This window comes from Zophobas morio, unplaced genomic scaffold, assembly GCF_036711695.1.
Source record: "Zophobas morio isolate AGI-343-1 ecotype UQ-CSIRO unplaced genomic scaffold, CSIRO_AGI_Zmor_V1 ptg000002l, whole genome shotgun sequence".
Classification (NCBI taxonomy): Eukaryota; Metazoa; Arthropoda; class Insecta; order Coleoptera; family Tenebrionidae; genus Zophobas; species Zophobas morio.
In genome coordinates this window covers 3,497,937-3,519,595 of record NW_026972107.1, presented here as the reverse complement: position 1 = coordinate 3,519,595, position 21,659 = coordinate 3,497,937, and the positions used below count along the sequence as shown (strand labels likewise).

Genomic DNA, 21,659 nt, shown 5'->3' with positions numbered 1-21,659 from the left:
TTTAACACATTTAACCCAACCGGGCGATTTTTACCGTATTTTATATGTACCGATAAGCAACAAAATGCATGCAATGGTCATATAAAACGGGGATATGTACAATACAAAACATAACACTCTAGTATATAATTCATTTATTCATTTAGCTTCCATTATTTTCACTTAAAACCGACATTAATACTACGGAGTAGTTCTCTAAATCGAAAACAAGTGTCAGCCCTACACATACAATACATAAAAATTAGAGTATATAGGTTAATTTAAAGGAACCGCTCTTATCAAATAAGAATAGTGGCAATAGTTTGAATAGAAAAATTTCCCTAAATATGTACAAAAAACGCCAAACTAAGGCTAACCCTCATCAAACGCAACCGCTAACAAAGCCTCGAGCTCGGTCACGTCTGACGAAAAACGGCCTTAAAAGCGGCTACACAAACACCTTAAGTTAGCAGTAAACTATGAAAAAATGTGAAGGTTGCGTGTCATAAAGTCGTTAACTGTTACGAATTTAGCACCAACGAGAAAATCGTCGTCGGTTGGAAGTGATTACGATTACAGCAATACGTCCATTATTTCCGCCGTAAACTGTCGTCCGGAAAAACAGTTACCGGAGCAAGTCTACAAAGCTCCCGGATTATTCCGCACTAGTGTGAAGTGCATCGCAAAGAGAACATGTCGTCGTTAGCGGTAAACCCGTTAATGCCAAAATTGGCCGCTAAGCCTTTGATCGAGCGGACGCACTACAGCGGTCCGTCCGGCGGCTCCATTCACCACAGCCATCAGTAAGTCCTAACTAATCAGTCGCACGAAACCCTAAACGATACTTTCTAGCAGCCACAGCAGCAAAGGCAGCAGCAAGCACAGCATAGCATTAACGGCGTTAACCCTACTATCGTTCCTGTTTTTCCTCAACATCCTGCAAAATTGCATTCAGGAGCACATGCAAGAAATGAACAACACGAATGCGGCGCAAGTGACGATCATGCTCCAGGGGCGAAGCCCCGAAGTGCGCGAGGCGCAAAACCGCAAAGGAGAAGTGGAATTTTTCAACGCGTCGCTAGCCCCAGAGGCGAGGCTCAGCCCGGACACCGTGCGAACTAAACCGGTCGATCGCTACATGACGCAGATCCCCGTCAAGCTTCGAACCAACGAAAAAGCCGTCAAACCTTAAAAGTAGTACTTGTTTTATTTGAACTATACATCGAGTTATAATAACGAACTCAATAAAAAAACGATTAAAAAACGCATTTTCCTTCACTTCTGATCAACTTTATAGCGTCCAGTCCGCTCAATGTACTTTGTTTGCGTTAACGCCGAACTGCCGCCGGTCGGATCCAGCATTCGGTCCCAGTTTGTGTGTCCCACGACGAACCCGATGGCTCTCATCTTCTCCTGTTGCTTCTGTTCTTCCAGATCGGCCCACCGAACCTGAAATCGACTCTAGGGTAAAAGTACTCACTTACGGCTCGAAACTCACTCTCTTCTGCCCGGGTTTGGTGGGTTTGACGGGGGTCCACTCTGTATCCAGTTGGAGGTACTCTTCCATCGTCCGGTGTCGTAGCGGTTTGTTGACGCCATCGAGTTTTGCTGGAACATACAAAAAACACACAATGCAGCGGAGACCCACGGGCTTTTTTTACAAGCGGAACCCCGACACAAATCCTGGAAAAGACGCACAAAGTGCAAACACAAACACTTGACAAGTTTCTAAACAGAAATACCGTTCTGAAAGTGGAAAAGCTAATTTGGATCGCAAAAATGCGAATTCAAGAGGTGTTTTATGTCTGTTTAGCTGATTTAAGAGAAGAAAAAAAAAATAGAAAACGTTTTTGTCTTTAGACTGTGAAGACACCATTTTTACATGCCGATAAAATTTTACTACTTTAGAGACAAAGCATAAATAACATTAGGAGTCTCTAAGTGGCACGCGTCAATCCAGTCGGGCCATAAAATTTTATCAGTATACAAAAATAGTGCGCTTGGTCGATCGTACCAATTTAGAGATATCAAGCCATTTGAAAAATCTAAATTCGTACAAATTTTGTGCTACGGGTACTCCTCGCACAGCAAATAAAAACAAGAAATACAAATAGTTTGTCCTTTAAAACATCGCTTGTCCTACGATAAAGTGGCTACTAAAGCAGAAAAACAATTTATAAAATCGCTTTCTAGGGCCGCAAAACTCCAACGTCAAAACATAAAATAATGCTTGACTTGAACGTCAGCCCTGTGTAACACCAACAAACCAAACCTGAGCACATCTTACAAAATGGCGTAAAATGCGTCAGATTGAAATGGCCGCACCCTCATCTTACAAGTACTAACTAAACCAATTTGTTTTCTGAACAACTTACCGAGATTATCAACAGAACAGTCGAAATTGTCCCACTTGCTTCTAGCTACTTGGTCCTGAGGGAGACTGACTTTTTAGTACGAATTAAATAAAATCAACGAAAAAAGAAAAATCAACAACGTAATTTAAAAACAATAATACGATCGAAACACCATTTTGTCAGTGCTGTGAAAAAAACAGTAGCAGTTACATGATAAATTGATACACAATGGCCAAGTCTTAGGACTAGTAGATACTTTCTTCTTCTGACCATTATCTTACCTCCGACCCGTCATTTTCGCCGACGTCGCTCTCGGGAGAGTTCACTTCTTCCATTTCGACTTCGGGGATGGAGGCGGACTGGAGGAGGCTGGTGGCGTCCAAAATGGGGTGGTGAGAAGGCGTAGCCTCCCAGTTCGCGACGCATTTTTCTATATCCGCTTCGGATCTACCGTGGATATTCCGCTTTGAGCAAGTTTGGACGTCTAGATCGAGCTGGCAAATATACACCTATAATACCCCAAGAAAAAAATTATCATGAATACCACCAACGACAAAATTATCCAAACCTGAAAACCGTTTTGTTTGGCGAAACTCCACATTTCCCCAAAATACTTGACTTTGTCGTTAATATTGTCAACGATAATGAACGAAAAATAACCATCTGTTATGGTTTTCTTGAACGACTTGATCAAAGAACTCCTGTAGGATTCTTCCATCTCGGCTTCGTACTCGTACACCATGTCTTTCACTTTAACCTTTTTGCCTTCTTCCGTCACTTCTTTCTCTTGTTCCACCATAAAGTAGTCATCAAGAGATAAAATTCTCGGAGCTGAGCCCCCATTTTCCACCTGAATCAAAAGCTACAATTTTGTTTAAACACCTCGATTTCTTACCTCTTTATCTTTGATAAGTTTGGCTAGGAAAGTTTTGCCACTACCTGGTGGCCCTCTCAGAATAATGACCATTCGAGGCGGCCGTTTGTAACGACCTGGAGCGTTGATCAAATCTTCAATCAAAACGATATTTTTAATAGGTTTGCTTTCGTCGGGTTTTTTAAACGAAGGAAAGTCCTGATTGGAAGTGTTTGTTTGGTTGTGCGTTTGTTCGAGTTCGTCGTCTTCCGGCCACTCCGTATCGCTTATTTTTTCTTCTTCAAATTCCATACTCTTTATCGGTTGTCTTCTATCGTCGGAACGGAAGTTTCGATCTTCACCGTAAGATTTCTCCTCCCATTTGGGTGCATTCCAGTCGTTTTTCGGACCTCTGGAATCCTCGTATCTGTTGTCGTTGTATGACCGTCTTTCATCGAAAGGAGGTCTTTCGTTACGCCTGTTGTGTGGAGGCCAGGGGTCTGGATACCGATCGTTCCTCCAATTATCCGAAGGCTGGTACCTCCGTAAGTTGGGCTCGTACGGACGGACCAAGGGTGGATCGAACTCCCTTATGTTCTTAACAGCGTCCGAAAGCCACTTCGGTCGCTGTGGAAGCGGAATGCGACTCAAGGGTTTATGGCGATAATCGAACATATATATCGGTTCGATCAAAACTTCCGGCTCAGCTAAAAAATAATAAAAAAACAAAACTATAGACACAGGTTTCACAGTACCAACCAGTACCATTTTTCGACGACTTGTGCTCGTAATCTATAACCGTCGCGGCCTGGAATATTTCCTCCGATTCTGGCGCCGGAGGCGCCTCAGGTTCTTCTTCCATAGGTGCTTCAATGAACTCTGGTTCTTGATAATTCTGCTCTTGCTTCCACTGCTCCTTATTTTTCTGTGCAGCACTCTGTTCCTCGTTTTCAAAACTAGCAGCCACGGCATCATAATCATAATCATCGTAATTTTCTTCAAACTGAGAACCTTGTTTATAATCATCGAAACGTCCCTGATTATAATTATCATCATCGTAGCCGTACTGCCCCTTCGGACCCAAATTCCGATCATTCCGCCCCGAAAACCTATCATCGGGCCCTTTCTGGTTAAAATCGTCCCCTTTCGAAGCAAACCTGTCCTGCTTAGGCCCGAATCTATCTTGACCCGAACCGAAACGATCCGAGTTTGGCCCCAACCGATCTTGATTCGGAAGAAATCGATCTTTATTGGGCCCAAACTTGTCCTGGTTAGGCGCAAACCTGTCCTGGTTAGGCCCAAACCTGTCTTGATTCGGCCCGAACCTATCTTGCTTAGGTCCGAACCTATCTTGATTAGGTCCAGCTCGGTCTCGATTTGGGCCAAATTTGTCTGGTCCAGGTCCAAAACCAGGATTCAAACCACCAACTCTGTCCTGGTTCGGACCCCCAAATCGATCTTGGTTTGGGCCACCGAAACGATCTTGATTTGGTCCAACTCTGCCTGGATTAGGACCGAATCTTTCTTGATCAGGAGCAAACTTGTCTTTATTAGGAGACACAAATCTGTCCTGGTTGGGGCCGAGACGATCTTGGTTCGGACCCAGTCGATCTTGATTTGGACCGAGCCGATCTTGGTTTGGACCCAGTCGATCTTGATTTGGAGCGAGACGATTTTGGTTTGGACCGAGTCGATCTTGATTAGGACCGAGACGATTTTGGTTTGGACCGAGTCGATCTTGGTTTGGACCGAGACGATTTTGGTTGGGACCAAACCGATCTTGTTGAGGACCGAAGCGGTCCTGATTTGGACCGAACCGATCTTGATTGGGGGCAAAGCGGTCTTGATTGGGGCCAAAGCGATCTTGATTGGGTCCAAAGCGTCCTTGATTCGGGCCAAACCGGTCTTGATTCGGAGGAAAATTGTCTTCAGGTGGCCCGTATTGGTCGTCAGGGGCGTATCTATCTTCGCGTGGACCGAATCTGTCTGGACCGGGCTGGAATCTGTCTCCTCGGTTGAATTGTTCGTCTGGACCGCCGAAACGGTTCCCTTTGAAGTTACCGAACCGATCTGGAAACTGACTCTGGCTTCTGTTGTAGTTTCCTGGACCTTCAAACCGCATTTCTTCGTTATGCGCTTGAGTGAAGCTGCTTCGAGTTTGGTCGTCGAAATTATTGACGAATTCCCGTTGTCCGTAACTACCGCTGTGGTTGGAGTGCTCTTCATAGCTTTGATTTGACTGTTCGGGATACGGAGGATGTTGAGGAATCGCATCTGGGTTAGCGGCGTCCTTGATTCTGGATACCGTATTGGTTAGATTATCCGATTGTTTAGGAATCTGGGTTTGGGACACCATTGACAGCATGTTGAGAAGTTTTTGATCACCTAAGATGGTGTTGATTCCTTTAGAAATAGCGTCAAAGTCGGGCCCTTTCTTCTCTCTTTCTTTTTCTTCAGGATCGATTACTACGACGTCGTCGTTTTCTTTGTGCGGTGGTTTCGGATCATCTTTGACTAGATCTAAACCGGGAATGCCTCCGCCGGTATTCGGTTTGATAAAATCGTCTAAAACTTCCTCAGGTTCTAGCGCGTCTTTACCTTCTTTAAATTTCAAAGGTTCGTCGTTCATTGTCGGGGGCGGTTTATTGAAACCAGGTGCCCCGGGTGGAGGTGTCGGCGCCGGTAACAACCCTTGCTTAGGTGGCATGTTCTGAGGTACTTTCGGAGGCGGCTGACTAAAATTCTGAGGCTGAGTAAAACCCTGGTTCTGGACGAATCCTTGTTGCGGTGAATTAAAGCTTTGATTTTGATTGAAATTCTGCCCTGGACTCGGCCTTGCACGATTGGGGGAATCCATCGGTAATCCTAATCGTTTCCTCTTCATTTGCTCCCTCCTCTCTAGTAGCTGCGCCCTCCAACTCTCCCACCTCTTTTCATACTCTTTATATTGTTCTTTATCTGGGTGTTCAGCGTTTTGTTCCTTCCATTTCTGGAATTGCGCCTCCCAGTCGGCGAACTGTTTATCGAATTTCTTCTCCGCTTCAGACAACTCCTCGACGTTTTCTCTGGGTCTGGGTTGCGGGGGCGGCTGACTCTGCCACCCTGGTTTACTAATCATGGGTCTTTTAGAGTCATGATCCGGTGGATGCTCAAACGGTCGCTTTTCTTGTCCATAGCGATAGTTCTGATTTTGCCAATTCTGGTTGTTTTTAGGGTAGTGGACAGGCGGCCGCTGCTCGCTCGCTTTGGTGGCGGTGTTGTAGCCTTGTTGTGGGGGTGCTGGGGGTGGCGCGGTGTTATAGGACGGAACCGGAGGCGGCGGATCTTCTGCCGGAGGCGGCGGTTTGACTTCGACGGGCAAAGGCGGCGGTACGGCCACGTTGGGAAGCGAGGCTTGTTGGGCTTGTGCCGCTTGGGCGAGAGCGTTCATGGATTTTTGGTACTACAACGCATAAAATTAGATGGGTGTTTTACAAAAATAAGTTAGTACCTCGGCCCCATATTGCTGATGCCACTGTTGGTATTGCTGTTGCCATTGTGCCCACTGGTGCCAATTTTGCTGCTGTAACTGTGCCCATTGTTCCGGGGTGTACTGTAAGCCCGGAGGGACTACAGCGGGGGCGGAATTTATAACAGGAGTTGCTGGGTTCAGTACCGGTGGTACTGACGCCTGAGTGGTTGACCACTGCGGCCACGACATGCCTAAAATCACAAGTTTCACAAACGTTTCGATAAAAGTGAGGTTATATTTCAAAAATCTACAGTCAACCTACCTTCACAACAATCTGGTCACTGTTTTTTCTACACTAGCATTTTGGAGAATTGTGGAAATGTATTTGAACGAAATTTCAGTCTATTGGTGAAATGTTTAATAAGAAGAAACGGCACAAACCAGATATAAAACATTAAAATTTGTGTTATTTATTGAATACTTGGCTAGTATTTGCTGGACGAGTTCGCTAAAATGTCAAAAGACATGTTCTTAAATGTTAAAAGTTTTTGGGGCGTCCGAAGACTTATTATATAAACTTAATTGAACAAGAAGTCAAAAACATGTGGATCATTCATTTAAAAATCCTTTTTATTGTGGAATAAAAGAAACGTGATGGCGCATTAATAATAAATACTTGAGTCAGAACAGAATACATTGAACTTGGTGCCTTGGTGCACAATCTCTTCATTCATCAATTCGATCTTACAACTTAATAATTTGCGTACCCGTACTAAACGTAAATAAAATCAACCAAATAATGGCATTCTTCTAACGCTTTCTCCAATAATTAAGCAAATATCGCCAAACACATTCTTACCTGCTTTTTTTTCCAATTTACACCGCTGACATGGAGGCTACAAGAGAAGAACAAAATTAACCTCTCTGAAATACCGCAAAACACTCTAAACTACATAAATAACGTCCAAAACATCACCAAAACGACAAAAAATACCTTCAAGTCGCTAATTTCTCAATTAAAAATATTAAAAAATCAATTTTGCGGCTCACTTCTCCGTCAACTCGACTCATGCCAAACAATCACGCAGTGTGACCAACCGAACAAAAACCCTACAGTGAATTTGAGGTTAGAATTGAGACATCAAAATGAATTTAAACATTTTTTCGAAAAGTAACAATTTACTGAGAACCGCCGCCTCTTTGGCGAGGTTCTACAGTGCAAAACCCGCCGAAGAAATACAGAAAATGGTCAATAATAATAAAGTTGTGGTTTTCATGAAAGGGGTCCCGGAGCAGCCCCGTTGTGGATTTAGCAATGCGGTGGTGCAGATTATGAGGATGCATGGGGTTAAATATGAAGCGCATGATGTTCTAGCTGATGAGGCTTTACGACAGGGTGAGGACGAAATCGTGTGACGGAATTTAGAATTTGTTGTTTGTTGTTGTTTTGCAGGGATTAAAGATTTCTCGAACTGGCCTACAATCCCGCAGGTTTTTATTAACGGGGAGTTCGTTGGCGGCTGTGATATTTTACTTCAAATGCACAGATCTGGCGATTTGATTGAAGAACTGGAAAAGGTGGGAATTAAAAGCGCCCTTCTTATCGAAAAAGAGCAAGAAGAGGAGAAAAAGTCGCCATAATTAGCGGAAACTGGAAAACGATGATTGTGTTTAAAGGTTAAGACTGCAGTTTTGTTTTTGAGTACTGATAATGAGATAATACTTGTACATAGCAGCTTTTTAGTGTGTATATTGTTGTTGTAGTAAGTGTTTCACGTACTGAAAGTTAAATAAAATTTATTTTAAAATCCAAATCATTTTCTTCGTTGTCGTGTCAACATAACCTCAAATTTCGTATTTGACAATAGTAATACAAATACATTATTTACGTGATAAATTCATGCATAATTGACGCACCTGTTTTTTTTTTATTACGCAACAGTTCAAACTTTTACAATTTGTAGATTTATTGCATCATCTTATCGATCCAGCGGTAGTTGAGGTTAGTTCTAGCATGTGGTGAACATATGTCAACGTGTCCATCAAAATCCCTCATTTTTGAATAAAACCCATCATTTAAAATGGTAAGTCGCGTCAAACGCGTCTAAAAACCCTACAGCGTCGTTTTAGGTGACAATCGAGCGTAAAGGGACCTTCAAAGTCGAATACCTCCAAAAAATCGAGCACGAAGTGCAAGAAAAATGGAAGCGCGACAAGCTTCACGAAGTGGATGCCCCCCAAAAATCCTCGGAAGACAAATTCATGTGCACTTTTCCCTATCCCTACATGAATGGAAGGCTGCACCTGGGGCACACTTTTTCGCTGTCAAAAGCGGAGTTTGCGGTTCGTTATCACCGTCTTAAGGGCAGGAAAGCCCTTTTTCCGTTCGGTTTTCACGTCACCGGCATGCCTATTAAAGCCTGCGCTGATAAACTCAAGCGCGAAATGGAGAGCTTCGGTTACCCCCCTAAGTTTCCAGAAGATGAAGAAGTGCAAGTTGTGGAAGCTGATGACGTCGTCCCTAAGGATAAAAGTAAAGGCAAAAAGGTATTGATTAGTTTGAAATAAATTTTTTGCTGGAGTGATGTTTTTAGAGCAAAGCCGTCGCTAAAACGGCGTCAGCGAAATACCAGTGGCAAATTATGTACAGTCTGGGGTTAAAAGACGACGAAATTAAGAAGTTCGCCGACGCCGATTTCTGGCTGGATTACTTTACCCCTCTGGCCGTCCAGGACCTCGACCGCTTGGGCGTGCACGTGGACTGGCGCCGCACTTTCATCACCACCGACGTCAACCCCTTCTACGACTCCTTCGTCCGTTGGCAGTTCATTCGTTTGAAAGAGCGCAATAAAATCAAGTTTGGGAAGCGCTACACGATTTATTCGCCGCGCGACGGTCAGCCGTGCATGGACCACGACAGGTCTACCGGGGAGGGGGTGGGGCCTCAAGAGTACACTTTAATTAAAATGAAGTTGCTCCAACCTTATCCCGCGAAATTAAGGTACAGGTTTATTGCGGGCGTTTTGTTTGTGTAACATGGTTTTTAATTTGCAGTAAAGTCGGGGATAAAGGGGTTTATTTGGTGGCGGCGACGCTGCGCCCGGAGACCATGTACGGCCAGACGAATTGCTGGGTCAGGCCGGATATGAAGTACATCGCGTTCCCGACGAAGGAGGGAGAGGTCTTCGTGTGCACGACGAGAGCCGCGAAGAATATGAGCTACCAGGGCTTTACGGAGGCGGACGGGAAGTTCGAGGTCGTCGCCGAGTTAACCGGGCAGGTACGGAATTACGCAATTTGAAATTTGAACGTCATTCACAACTTTAATGAAAGTTAGCGGTCTTAGAACGCACCCTTGACGTTTAATTTGCAGGATATGCTTGGTTGTGCGCTTAAAGCACCTATGACGTCGTACGAAAGAATCTACGCGCTGCCGATGTTGACCATCAAGGAAGACAAAGGCACGGGTGTGGTTACTAGCGTCCCGTCGGACTCCCCTGATGATTACGCCGCTCTAGTCGACCTCAAGAAGAAGCAAGCGTTCCGCGAGAAGTACAACATCTCTGATGAGATGGTACTACCTTATGAACCCGTGCCGATATTGGAGATCCCCGAATTCGGGAATCTTGCGGCCGTCGCCGTCTACGAGAAGCTAAAAATCCAGAGCCAGAACGACCGCGAGAAACTCCTAGAGGCGAAGGAGATGGTCTACCTCAAGGGGTTCTACGACGGAGTGATGATCGTCGGGGAGTTCAAAGGGAAGAAAATCCAGGACATCAAAAAAGCGCTCCAGAAGAAGCTCACGGATGCGAAGGAAGCGGTGATTTATTACGAGCCCGAGAAAACGATTATTTCGAGGTCGGGGGATGAGTGCGTGGTCGCTCTGTGCGACCAGTGGTTCTTGGATTATGGAGAAGATTCGTGGAAGAAGATGGCTCATAAAGTATTAACCCACCACGTACAATCGCACGCAAATGTTTTGAGCCTATGGACGGATCATTTTTGCCGGTAGGAGGCGGTACAAATCGTCCAAGGGCAGAATTTGTAGGTAGGCTCAAACTACAACGAAATTTACGTGTTGACCAAATTCTTACTCTGAATTAGTTTTAATTTTATAAATACCCTATCTAAAATGTTCAGAATATGATGAGTCTATACTTGTGATTTACCATTCCATTTATATTTTTTGGATTTGTTTATACATACAGGTGACTCAAAAAAAAAATGACTGAGTAATTATTTTATTGAAGAAATCAAGAATTGCAAAACTGAATACTTTGAAATCTTGTCAATTAGTTGGAACCTGAGCCCAATTTTTTTTGCAATATCTGTGATGTGCTATTAGTTTCCGTAACTTATAAAATTAGAAAAAAAAAACCTATTCTGCTCTAATAAAATCGAGAATATGCTCAAAAACACACTAGTATTAGGTCTAATTGTGCCAACCATAGTTATAAAATTCACATTAAGTTAAGTCACGGACATTTTTTGAAGTGTACTACATTTCAAAAAACAAAAAAAATGTTCAGTTTATAAACTTCATAATTTTGGTTTCAAGTTTATCAATCATGGTTGACGCTTTATTTTATCCGTTCCATTTGTTATCCTTTACTGCTGTCTCTCTTGGGTCGAGGTGTAACACCGCACCGAACGTTCTTCGACCGATAGGATAATTTATTACTTCCGACATCTTTTCGGTGACAAATTTAATCTTCGCATACTTCAGCGTAGTTAGTGAACTCGTTGTGACCACTGAAATATACAAAGAGTAAATTTTGAAATGGAACTAAAGTCGAAGAATACTTTCAAAGCCACGATCAAAATGTATTTGCTCATCTTCGCCAAAAAATGCATGACCTCATGGCAAAATTTGATATGATGAGTCAGTACCTGTGTTTCGTTTTTTCGACCAACCGTTTCATCTAATTAGATTTTTCAGTTTCCATTTTTCTATCAACTTTTCGATTTTTTTACTTTCCCATTTTCTGATTGTTCAAATTTGCGGTATTTTGAATTTTCGAGTTTTCGGTTTTTCCGTTTTTCGATTTTTTGATCTTTCTGTTGGTCAGTTTTTAGACTTTGCTGCAATTTTTTTGCATTTTTCGATTATATTTTACTTTCGGATTTTTTTGATTTTTGAATTTTCGATTTTACGTTTTTAATTCTTCGATTTCCGATTTTTCAATTTTCCGGTTTTTTAATTCTTCTATTCTCGATTTTTCGATTTTCCATTAATCATTAAATTTTTCGATTTTTCGGTTTTTTTATTTTTCGACCTTCGATTTTTCAATTTTCGAGTATTCGATTTTCCATTTTCTGATTTTACGATTTTTCGATTTTCGTTTTTCCGATTTTGTGGTTTTTCGATTTTTCTGTTTGTTTCAGTTTTTATGGTTCTGCGATTTGTTTTATTTTTTCATTTTTCGATTATTTTACTTTCCGATAGTTTGATTTTTGAGTTTTTGGTTTTTTCATTTTTCGATTTGGGATTTTTCAATTTTTCGGTTTTTTCATTTTTCGAGTCTCGATATTTCGATTTTCGATTTTTCAGATTTGTGGATTTGTGTCCGTTTTTTCGATTTTTAGAATATTGATTAATCGAATTTTCGATTTTTGAGCATTTCGATTTTTCCATTTTTAGATATTTTTCGATTTTTTTTAAATTTTCGATTTTTCTGTTCGTCAGTTTTAGACTTTGCAATTTTTACTTTTCCACTTGTCTATTATTTTAGTTTCGGATTATTCGATTTTTGAATTTTCGTTTTTTTTTCATTTTTCGATTTCCGATTTTTTAATTTTTCGATTTTTCGGTTTTTTAATTTGTCGATTCTCGATATTTCGATTTTCGATTTTCCAATCTCCAGTTTTCGATTTTCCACTTTATGATTTTACGAGTTTTCGATTTTTCTGTTCGTCACTTTTTAGGCTTTGAAATTTGTTTACTTTTCGATTTTTGAATTATCGCCTTTTAGAGTTTTCAATATTATGAATTTTCGAATTTTCTGTTTTCCTATTTTTCGATTTTTTTATTTTCCATTTTTCGGTTTTTTGATTTTTCAATTTTCGGTTTTTCAATCTTGCAAATTTCCGATTTTGCAGATTTGTGAATTTCCGGTTTTTCGATCGACCTACGTATTATATTCATTGAATTTTCGATTTTCGGTTTTTCCATTTTTAGATTTTCGATTTTTCAGTTTTGTATTTTCAGATTTTCTGTTTTTCGCATATCTGATTCATCAAATTTTCGATTTTTCGGCTTTTCGATTTTTCGATATTTGATTTTCGAATTTTCGATTGTTCAGTTTTCCATTCTTCAGCTTTTAGACTTCAATTTTTTTACTTTTCGATTTTCCGAATTTTCGAGTTTCAATTTTCAGATTTTTGATTTTTAGATTTTCCTTTTTAAATCTTTGAACTTTTCGGTTTTGATTTTTCGAATTTTTGATTTTTAATTTTTCCATTCTTCGGTTTTTAGACTTCAATTTTCTTTCTTTTAAATTTTTCGATATTCTATTTTCCGCTTTTCAGAATTTTCGATTTTCAGTTATCAGACTTTCGACCATTAGAATTTTGGATATTTCGGTTTTATGACTTTTCGATTTTTAGAAAATTTGAGTAGTCGAATTTTCGATTTTTCAATTCATCGATTTTTCTATGTTCAATTTTTCAATTTAAATTTTGCGATTTTCAATTTGTCCATTGTCGATTTTTAGAATTTTCGGTTTTTCAATTTTTCCATTCTCACCTTTTAGACTTCAATTTTGTTTCTTTCCGATTTTTTGGTTTTCGATTTTCAAATTTTCAGAATTTCCAAGTTTCTTTATTCAGATTTTCGATTTTCCACTTTTGCGATTTTAGATTTTTCGAATTTTTGTTTTTCCAATTTTTTGCTTTTTCGATTTTTCTGTTCGTTTCAGTTTTTAGGCTTTGCATTTTTTTTCTACTTTATATATTTTGATTATTTTAATTTCCGATTTTTTGGTTTTTCCGTTTTTCAATTTTCGATTTTTCGATTTTTGAGGTTTGTGAATTTCCACTTTTCGATCGACCTAGGTATTTGATTCATTGAATATTCGATTTTTTGATTAGCCATTTTTAGATTTCCGATTTTTACGATTTGTATTTTTCGATTTTCTGTTTTTTGCATTAGTGAATTTCAGTTTTTTGATTTTCGATTTGCCGCATATTTGATTAATCAAATTTTCGAAAAAGTTACCATGCTTACAAAAACTTTAAAACATCTACAATATTTCAAAGTATTCAGTTTTGCTATTCTTGATTTCTTCAATAAAACAAATTGACTCAGTCATTAACTTTTTTGAGACACCCTGTATAACCAAATCTAAAAAAATATTAATGCAGTGATAAATCACAAGTATAAAAACTCCTCATATTTTATACATTTAAGATTTATTCTGCAAAATTTTGAGGTGACGTCATAAATTTTTTAGAGGGGATAAGCAAATATATTTTAATAAAAAATGTATCATGTTTATCATGACTTTAAAACATCTGCAAGATTTCAAAGTATTCGATTTTGCAAATTCAAAATTAAATTGCAAAATATTGTTTTATAATTTTGATTATTTTTCCAAAAATCTGGACGTTTCGGATAAAAATTCAACACGGAGTCAAACTACATGTGTAGGACTATGTTACTGTATACAATTTAAAACCCATTTACTATGCATAAATTTGAAGTGACGTCATCACATTATTGGTGGGGATGATTAGACAAATTTAATAATTTTGCGACATTTATGAAAAAAATATCAGTTAACAAAAATGGCACGTTTTTAGTATTATGCCAGTTACATGTCACTCAACGACAATATCGTTTTTTTTTTTATTTATTTATTATGAACATTTAAAAGTATTTTATTTGAAAAAGTGATGACATTTTTTATACGGAACAATTGGTCGAAAGATGTTAGAAAGCAAAATAATTCCTGTCCGGACCATCGTTACTCACGAACGTAAGTGACCATTATTTTATGGGAACAACTACCTGCTAAATCTTCTCCGACAAATTCGAGAGCCATAAATATTTCTTACCAAATGTAACTACTGTCCGTCCCGTTATTGACAATAAAATTTTATAGAGTAAAATGTAAATTTCGTTGTAGTTTGAGCCTACCTACAAATTCTGCCCTTGAAGGATTTGGACCGCCTTCTTCGGTGAAGGCAGGCAAAAACGATCCGCCCATAGGCTCAAAACATTTGCGTGCGATTGTACACCTGCGACTTATTTTAACCATTCGTTGTTATTCAAGGTACTGGAGCAGATGAACACGTACCACGAAGAGGTGAGGCGGAATTTCCAGGGGTGTCTGGATTGGCTGCACGAACACGCGTGTTCTCGGACCTACGGACTAGGGTCCAAGCTCCCGTGGGACGAACAATGGCTGATTGAGTCCCTTTCGGACTCCACCATCTACAACGCGTACTACACGGTGGCCCACCTCCTCCAAGGTAACACGTTTCGTGCCAACAAACCCAACGCGCTTTCGATCAAACCCGAGCAGATGACGCCCGAAGTGTGGGACTATGTTTTCTTCAAGGACGCCCCGTTCCCGGCGAAGTGCGGCATCAAGAAGGAATCTCTGGACTTGATGAAGCGCGAGTTCGAGTTTTGGTACCCCGTGGACGTGAGGGTTTCCGGGAAGGATCTAGTCCAGAACCACCTGACGTACTTTATTTATAATCATTGCGCCATCTGGCCGGGTGAGGAAAACAAGTGGCCTAGGAGCGTCCGCGCCAACGGTCACCTTCTGCTCAATTCCGCGAAAATGTCCAAGTCTGACGGGAATTTCTTGACTTTGAGCGAGGCCGTGGATAAGTTCAGTGCGGACGGGACGAGGCTGTGTCTCGCCGACGCCGGCGACTCGGTAGAGGATGCTAATTTCGTTGAGAGCATGGCCGACGCCGGGATCCTCAGACTGTATACTTTCATCGAGTGGGTGAAGGAGGTCTTGGAGAATAAACAAGCGCTGAGGTGAGTTTTTTTTTAGTGTGTGTGTGTGGGGGGGGGGGTACTAGGGAATGTTTCCAAAAAAAGCGCTTCGTTTACGCTGAATGTAATGAAAAGCGACTAATTAAGTTATTAGTTAATTAGTTAATTTGCTATTGATTTAAGAAGGCACTCGGAATGAAAGCGAGGAAGCGTTTTTGTGCAAGAGAAGGCCCGTTTGATGTTCTAAGTTTTGTTATTCATCTCTGTCTTAAATTTAAATTAGTTTTTTCAGGCTTCACTTTCAATATATATCTTTGCGTAATGTAGAAAAATATTCCGCTTTTTCGTGGGAGCTGAAAACCTATTTAGTTTTTATGAGGAGTCGTTGCCCGTAAAGGTCACGACACCTCGCCATAAAGTTTTCATAGGTCAGACGGTTCTTCGTAAGAAAATTTTTTACTTTTTACTTCCCGAGCATTTTCTCGACCTATCATGACCCCTAGACGACGAAGAAATAGGTCTCCTGGTTTCGTCTGTCTGTCCGTCCGTCCGTTTGTCCGTCTGTCTGCCGTCCCGGATTTTTATTAAACAGATAATCTCCGAAAGTACTGGGTCGATTGTTGTCAAATTTGGTATTTATATTAGGTACATCATGTAGATGGTAAAACGCTAACCAAAATTTGTTTAATCCCCACCACTAATGTGATGACGTTACTTCAAAATTGTATATAGTAATTGGGTTTTAAATTGTATCAAATACATAGTCTTACACATGTAGTTTATGACTCCGAATTGAGATTTGACCGAAATCGTCCAGATTTTTGGAAAAAAATTAAAATTTGGAAACAACATTTTGACATTTAATTTGGAATCTACAAAACCGAAAATTGAAATATAGAAGAACTGAAAACTCAAAAAATCGAAAAAAAAAAAAAATTTAAAAATTGAAAAGTTAAAATTGAGAAATCGAAAAACTGAAAAATCACAAAATTGAACGAAATATCAAAAAATTAGGAAATTAAAAAATTGAGAAACAGAAAAGTCAAAAAAGCAGAGTCGAAAAATCGCAAACTTAAAAAATCTAAAAATTGAAAAATCAAAAACCTGAATAATCGAAAAATTGAAGAACTGAAGAACTGAAAAATCGAAACTTTAGGAAGTGGATAAATGGGAATTTAAAAAAATAGATTAATTGAGAAATCCGAAAACTAAAAATTCAGAAACGTCAAAATTTGAAAAATAAAAAAATATTGAAGAACTGAAAAATCGAAAAATCTAAAATTTAAAACATTGAAAAGTTAAAATATCTTAAAACTGAAAAATGGAGAAATCCAAACATCAAAAAATCAAAAAAATAAAAATTCGAAGATCTAAAATTTAAAAATCGAAAAACTGAAAAATCAAACAATCGAGAAGTCGAGAATTTAAAAAATTGGGAAATTGAAAAATCGGATAAATCAAAAATCGAAACATCGAAAAAGCGAGAAACCGAAAAGCAAAAAATCGAAAAACCAACAAATCGAAAAATCGAAACATTGTAAAATTCAAAAATTGAGACATCGAGAAATCGAAAAATCGAAAACTTAAATATAGAAAAATTGATAAAGCGAGAGATTGAATAATCAAAACATCGAAAAATCCGAATCTCAATAAATTGAGATCTCAAAAAATTAAAAAATTCGGAAGAATTACAATATAGAACTGGAAACTCGAGAAACCGAAAAATCTAGAAATTTAAAAATTAAAATATGGAAAAGTTGAAAAATTGAGAAATTGAAATATAAAACAATCGAAAAATTGAAAAATCTGAAGTATAAAAAACAAAAAACTGAAAATCCAAAAATAAAAAATAGAAAAATCTGGAAGTGGAAAAATCAAAGAATCGAAGTATTGAAAAATATCAAAACTGAAAGAAATATCCAAAAATTGAGAAATCGAAAAACCAATAAAGCGAAGTCCAAAAATCGAAGAATTGAAGAACTGAAAAATCGAAACTTTGAGAAGTGAGAAAATCAAAAATAGATTAATTGAGAAATTAAAAATCTGAAAATTTAACGCAAAAATTTGAAAAATTGAAAAATTTAGATACTGAAGAACTGAAAAGTCAAAAAATCGAGAAATCGAAAAACTAAAATTTAAAACACTGAATAATTAAAATATCGCAAAATTGAAGAATCGAGAAATCCAATTCAATTTGAAAAATTGAAAAATCCAAAAATCGAAACATCGAAAAATTCAAAAACTGAGACTTCGAGAAATTGAAAAATCGGAGGATCGAGAAATTGAGGAGTCGGAAGCCGAAAAGGAAAGTTAAAAATTGAAAAATTGAGAAATTAAAAGAATGAATAATCGAAAAATTTTAAGAAAGACAAACTGGAAAATCGAAAAATTGAAAAATCGAAATATAGGAGAACTGAAAACTCGAGATATCGAAAAACCTAGAATTTTAAAAAATTAAATATTAAAACATCGAAAAGTTGAAAAATTGAGAAATCGAAGCAACAGTCGCAGAATTGAAAAATCTAAAGTTTACAATAAATTGAAAATCCAAAAAGTAAAAAATCGAGAAATCAAAAAAAATCCATCAATTCAAAAATCGTAAAGTCGAAAAATTGAAATATTGAAAAATCTCATAACTAAAAGAAATATTCAAAAAATTGGAAAATTGAGAAATCGAAAATCTAAAAAAGCAAAACCGAGAAATCGTAATCTTAAAAAATCGAAAAATTGAAGACTTGAAGATGTGAAAAATCGAAACTTTAGGAAGTCCAGAAATGGACAAATAAAAAAAATACCTTAGAAATCGGGAAACTGAAAATTTAGAAACGTGAAAATTTGAAAAATCGAAACATTTAAAAACTGTAAAATTGAAGAGGACAAAAATTGAGAAATCGTATCATTGAAACATCGAAAGATTGAGAAATCGAAAAATAAAAAAATCGTGAAATACAAAATTTGAAGAATAGAAGAATCGGAAAAGCCCAAAATTGAAATATTGAAAAATTGAGACATTTAAAGTTGAAAAATCGAGAAATCGACAAGCCGAAAAATCCCAATAGCGTATTTAGGTATAAGTCACAAGATCAGGACTATGCTACTTTTTAAAATTTAAATAAATAATTAAATTAATAATATAATAATTGTTAATTATGGATTTATGGATATCTCCTCGTATAAGAGCAGAGTGAAGGGTGTTTGCCTTTGCTAATGTTTGATGGCGCGATCTGATGTAGAGTAAAATAAATCTAATACGTTGGCTCACTGTAGTGAAAATGCGCGTTGACGAAAAATTTGTCCTACGCCCCCTGGATTCCTTGTCCTAAAGCTCACTATTTAGGCGAAGTAAAATTTGTATTAGGTTGTCCAACTATAATATACTTAAACAATGATAGTATCGTCATCCATTGTTGTACGAGTGGAGCAAATGCAGTTGGTAACGTTTGGTTTGAAACCAAATTGTGTCAGCAGAGAGTTGACAGCGCGTAAACCGTTGTTGTCACGTGGTTTTGGCGTGGTCTTTTTGTTTAAAGTCAATTAATACAACTAATAATTATTAAATTTTGTATATAAACTGCAAACTTTAAATCCAACATAAAACCATTTTAAATTTCGCTGTATTCAAATCAAACTAATTTCTACGTGACATTCTCCCAATGTATAAACATAAACACTTTTAAGTCGTTTTTCTTATCGAGGATAATTTAAGGACGTACAGTAATGGAGTCCATTGGTCAATTTGGTACTCGTTTCTCGATATTTCATAAGGCCGTAGCTAGGGGAGGCTAGGGAATGCTCCCCTAGATGTAGACAAGTTATAACTATCCAAATGTGAATTACAGCATCCAAAAACCATAAAATTGTCATCCGGTTAGTCGTCACGTTTCCCATAGCGAGGGAAGTACTGTCTAAACTCTTTAGACCAATTTTTTTCCAGAACCGGCGCCGCGTCCACCTTCAACGACGAGGTTTTCCAGAGCGAAATCAACCTGAAGATCCAAGAAACCGACGACTTTTACAACAAGATGCTGTTCAAGGAGGCTCTGCGGACGGGCTTCTTCGAGCTGCAGTCCGTCAGAGACAAATACCGCGAGCTGTGTCTAGACGGAATGCACGCCGACCTCGTTGTCCGCTTCATCGAAGTCCAGGCGATTCTCCTAGCCCCGATTTGCCCCCACGTAGCCGAAAAGGTCTGGGAACTCCTAGGCAAAGTAGGTCTAATCTCCTGTAATCCCTCAATAATGTCACGATTCGTCGCAGAAAAGCAGCATCTTCAAAGCGAAATGGCCCCAAGTCGGACAAATCGACGAGATCAAGATTAAATCGTCGGAATATCTCATGGAGACGGCTCATTCGTTCAGGATATATTTGAAGACGTACCTGCAGGGGATCAAGACGAAAGCGAATCCCAATCCGCCGCCTGTCCCCAAACCGGACGTTTTGTATATTTGGGTCGCCAAGACGTTCCCGCCGTGGCAGAGCTGCGTGTTGACGACGTTGAAAACCCACTTCGAGGTACCCAATTTTGTCTTTAATCATTTCGATTTTTTTTTTCTTTAACTTTGTAGAAAAATAACCAATTTCCGGACAATAAACTCCTGGCCACGGAGTTCGCCGCAAAGCCCGAGTTGAAGAAGTACATGAAGCGTGTAATGCCTTTCGTTCAGACGACCCGCGAGAAAGTCGACCAGATGGGTCCCAAAGCGCTGGCGTTGACGCTGGAGTTCGACGAAGCCGAAGTTCTGCGTCACAATAGCGTCTATTTGGCGAACACGCTGAACGTGGACGAAGTGGTGGTGCGATTCACGGACGACGAAACGGCCGAGGAAAAAATGAAGGAGTGCTGTCCGGGGGCGCCCTTCGTGCAGTTCGCCAGCAAGCCGGGAGTGCGAGTGGAGTTTTCGAATCCGGTGCCGAACTCGGGGCTGTTCGCGCAGTCGGTGCTGGTGAGCGACGGGGACAGCTATGCCCGGGTGGTGCAGAAGCTGGCCAGGGATGTCAAGTTGATAAAAGGTAAATATTTAACGGGGCTTTGTGACTTAAACATTCAATTGTTGTGTGGAATTGGCTCGTTTTAATGGTTGGTTTGTAGGTCCCCAGTCGGTTCAGCTGTGGCGGTTCGAGGATCCTGTCCTAGGAGATAGGAAACTTCCAGCTTTCCAGCAGCCAACGAAGGATAAAGTATTGATAGAACCTGACAGTATTTTCAAGGTGGATGTGCAAGACAAGAAAGTTTCGATCGTGTCGGGGTCCAAAGTTTTCGATATCGGACGGTCGGTTAGTTATTTATTGAATTAGGTCTGACCAGTTTTTTAATTTATTTTCAATGAATAAAGTTTTGCCTGAATTTTTGTGTCTTATTTTTAAATTGTTGACATTTTAAAAAATAAAGTAACGACTTCAGTTAACTAAAGTTGTGTGAAATACGACAGAAACGAACCAAGTTAAACAAGGATCAACAGAAACAGTAACCAACTTCATAAATAAATGAGACGACATGTAGTGTGGTGGCTATTAATTAATCTAAACCTAAAATACACCGCATAAACCAACATAAAGATTAAAAAGTAACACAGCTGATGTTAAAATCATGGCATACCGTCCTACCACGACCTATATTTGTCACTGGACGCGCAGTTTAACAATTTATTTTATTTATTAGCAAAGAGCTTCATGATGGGACAATAAATTTTTTATTTGTGTCAATTAAACATTAAATTATTTTAAAAATTCATTCGTGAATTACAACGACGTGTTTATTTTAAACTAATACAAAAGTGCAATGACAGTTTTTACTATAATCCCACAGGAATACAAAACTCGTTTTCCTACTTGTAAAGTAGTTAATCTTCAAAGCTCTACGTACGCAAATGTTTTGAGCCTATGGACGGATCGTTTTTGCCTGCCCTCACCGAAGAAGGCGGTCCAAATCCTTCAAGGGCAGAATTTGTAGGTAGGCTCAAACTACAACGAAATTTACATTTTACTCTATAAAATTTTATTGACAATAACGGGACGGACAGTAGTTACATTTGGTAAGAAATATTTATCGCTCTCGAATTTGTCGGAGAA

The 21,659-nt window shown here is 39.0% G+C and overlaps 4 protein-coding genes across 7 annotated transcripts; 3 read left to right on the top strand and 1 right to left on the bottom strand.

The window, feature by feature from the left end:
* Positions 1-117: 117 nt before the first annotated feature.
* LOC135124586 (YLP motif-containing protein 1-like) lies at positions 118-7,732 on the bottom strand. 4 transcript variants are annotated; one of them, XM_064049773.1, is made up of 10 exons: positions 7,632-7,729; positions 7,497-7,533; positions 6,677-6,888; positions 3,946-6,628; positions 3,229-3,893; positions 2,902-3,183; positions 2,615-2,842; positions 2,355-2,409; positions 1,478-1,587; positions 118-1,428 (listed from the first exon to the last, which is right to left on the bottom strand). In XM_064049773.1, the coding sequence occupies exons 3-10, from the start codon at positions 6,884-6,886 to the stop codon at positions 1,255-1,257; spliced, it is 4,407 nt and encodes a 1,468-aa protein (XP_063905843.1). In that variant the 5' UTR covers positions 6,887-6,888; positions 7,497-7,533; positions 7,632-7,729; the 3' UTR covers positions 118-1,254. The 4 variants fall into 4 exon arrangements, with proteins under 4 accessions (XP_063905843.1, XP_063905834.1, XP_063905852.1 ...); XM_064049764.1 differs by having other exon boundaries at positions 6,960-7,731; XM_064049782.1 differs by having other exon boundaries at positions 3,952-6,628; positions 6,677-7,731.
* On the top strand, positions 673-1,194 carry LOC135124616 (uncharacterized). The gene is made up of 2 exons (XM_064049817.1): positions 673-782; positions 832-1,194. Exons 1-2 carry the CDS (start codon positions 673-675, stop codon positions 1,169-1,171), a joined length of 450 nt encoding a protein of 149 aa, XP_063905887.1. The 3' UTR covers positions 1,172-1,194.
* Positions 7,725-8,451, top strand: LOC135124618 (glutaredoxin-related protein 5, mitochondrial-like). Its single transcript, XM_064049831.1, has 2 exons — positions 7,725-8,033; positions 8,091-8,451. The coding sequence occupies exons 1-2, from the start codon at positions 7,784-7,786 to the stop codon at positions 8,276-8,278; spliced, it is 438 nt and encodes a 145-aa protein (XP_063905901.1). The 5' UTR covers positions 7,725-7,783; the 3' UTR covers positions 8,279-8,451.
* Leurs (Leucyl-tRNA synthetase) lies at positions 8,324-20,934 on the top strand. The gene is made up of 11 exons (XM_064049803.1): positions 8,324-8,400; positions 8,602-8,721; positions 8,768-9,184; positions 9,232-9,638; positions 9,692-9,917; positions 10,011-10,580; positions 14,911-15,632; positions 19,525-19,798; positions 19,848-20,102; positions 20,156-20,600; positions 20,680-20,934. Exons 2-11 carry the CDS (start codon positions 8,719-8,721, stop codon positions 20,883-20,885), a joined length of 3,525 nt encoding a protein of 1,174 aa, XP_063905873.1. The 5' UTR covers positions 8,324-8,400; positions 8,602-8,718; the 3' UTR covers positions 20,886-20,934.
* Positions 20,935-21,659: the final 725 nt, after the last annotated feature.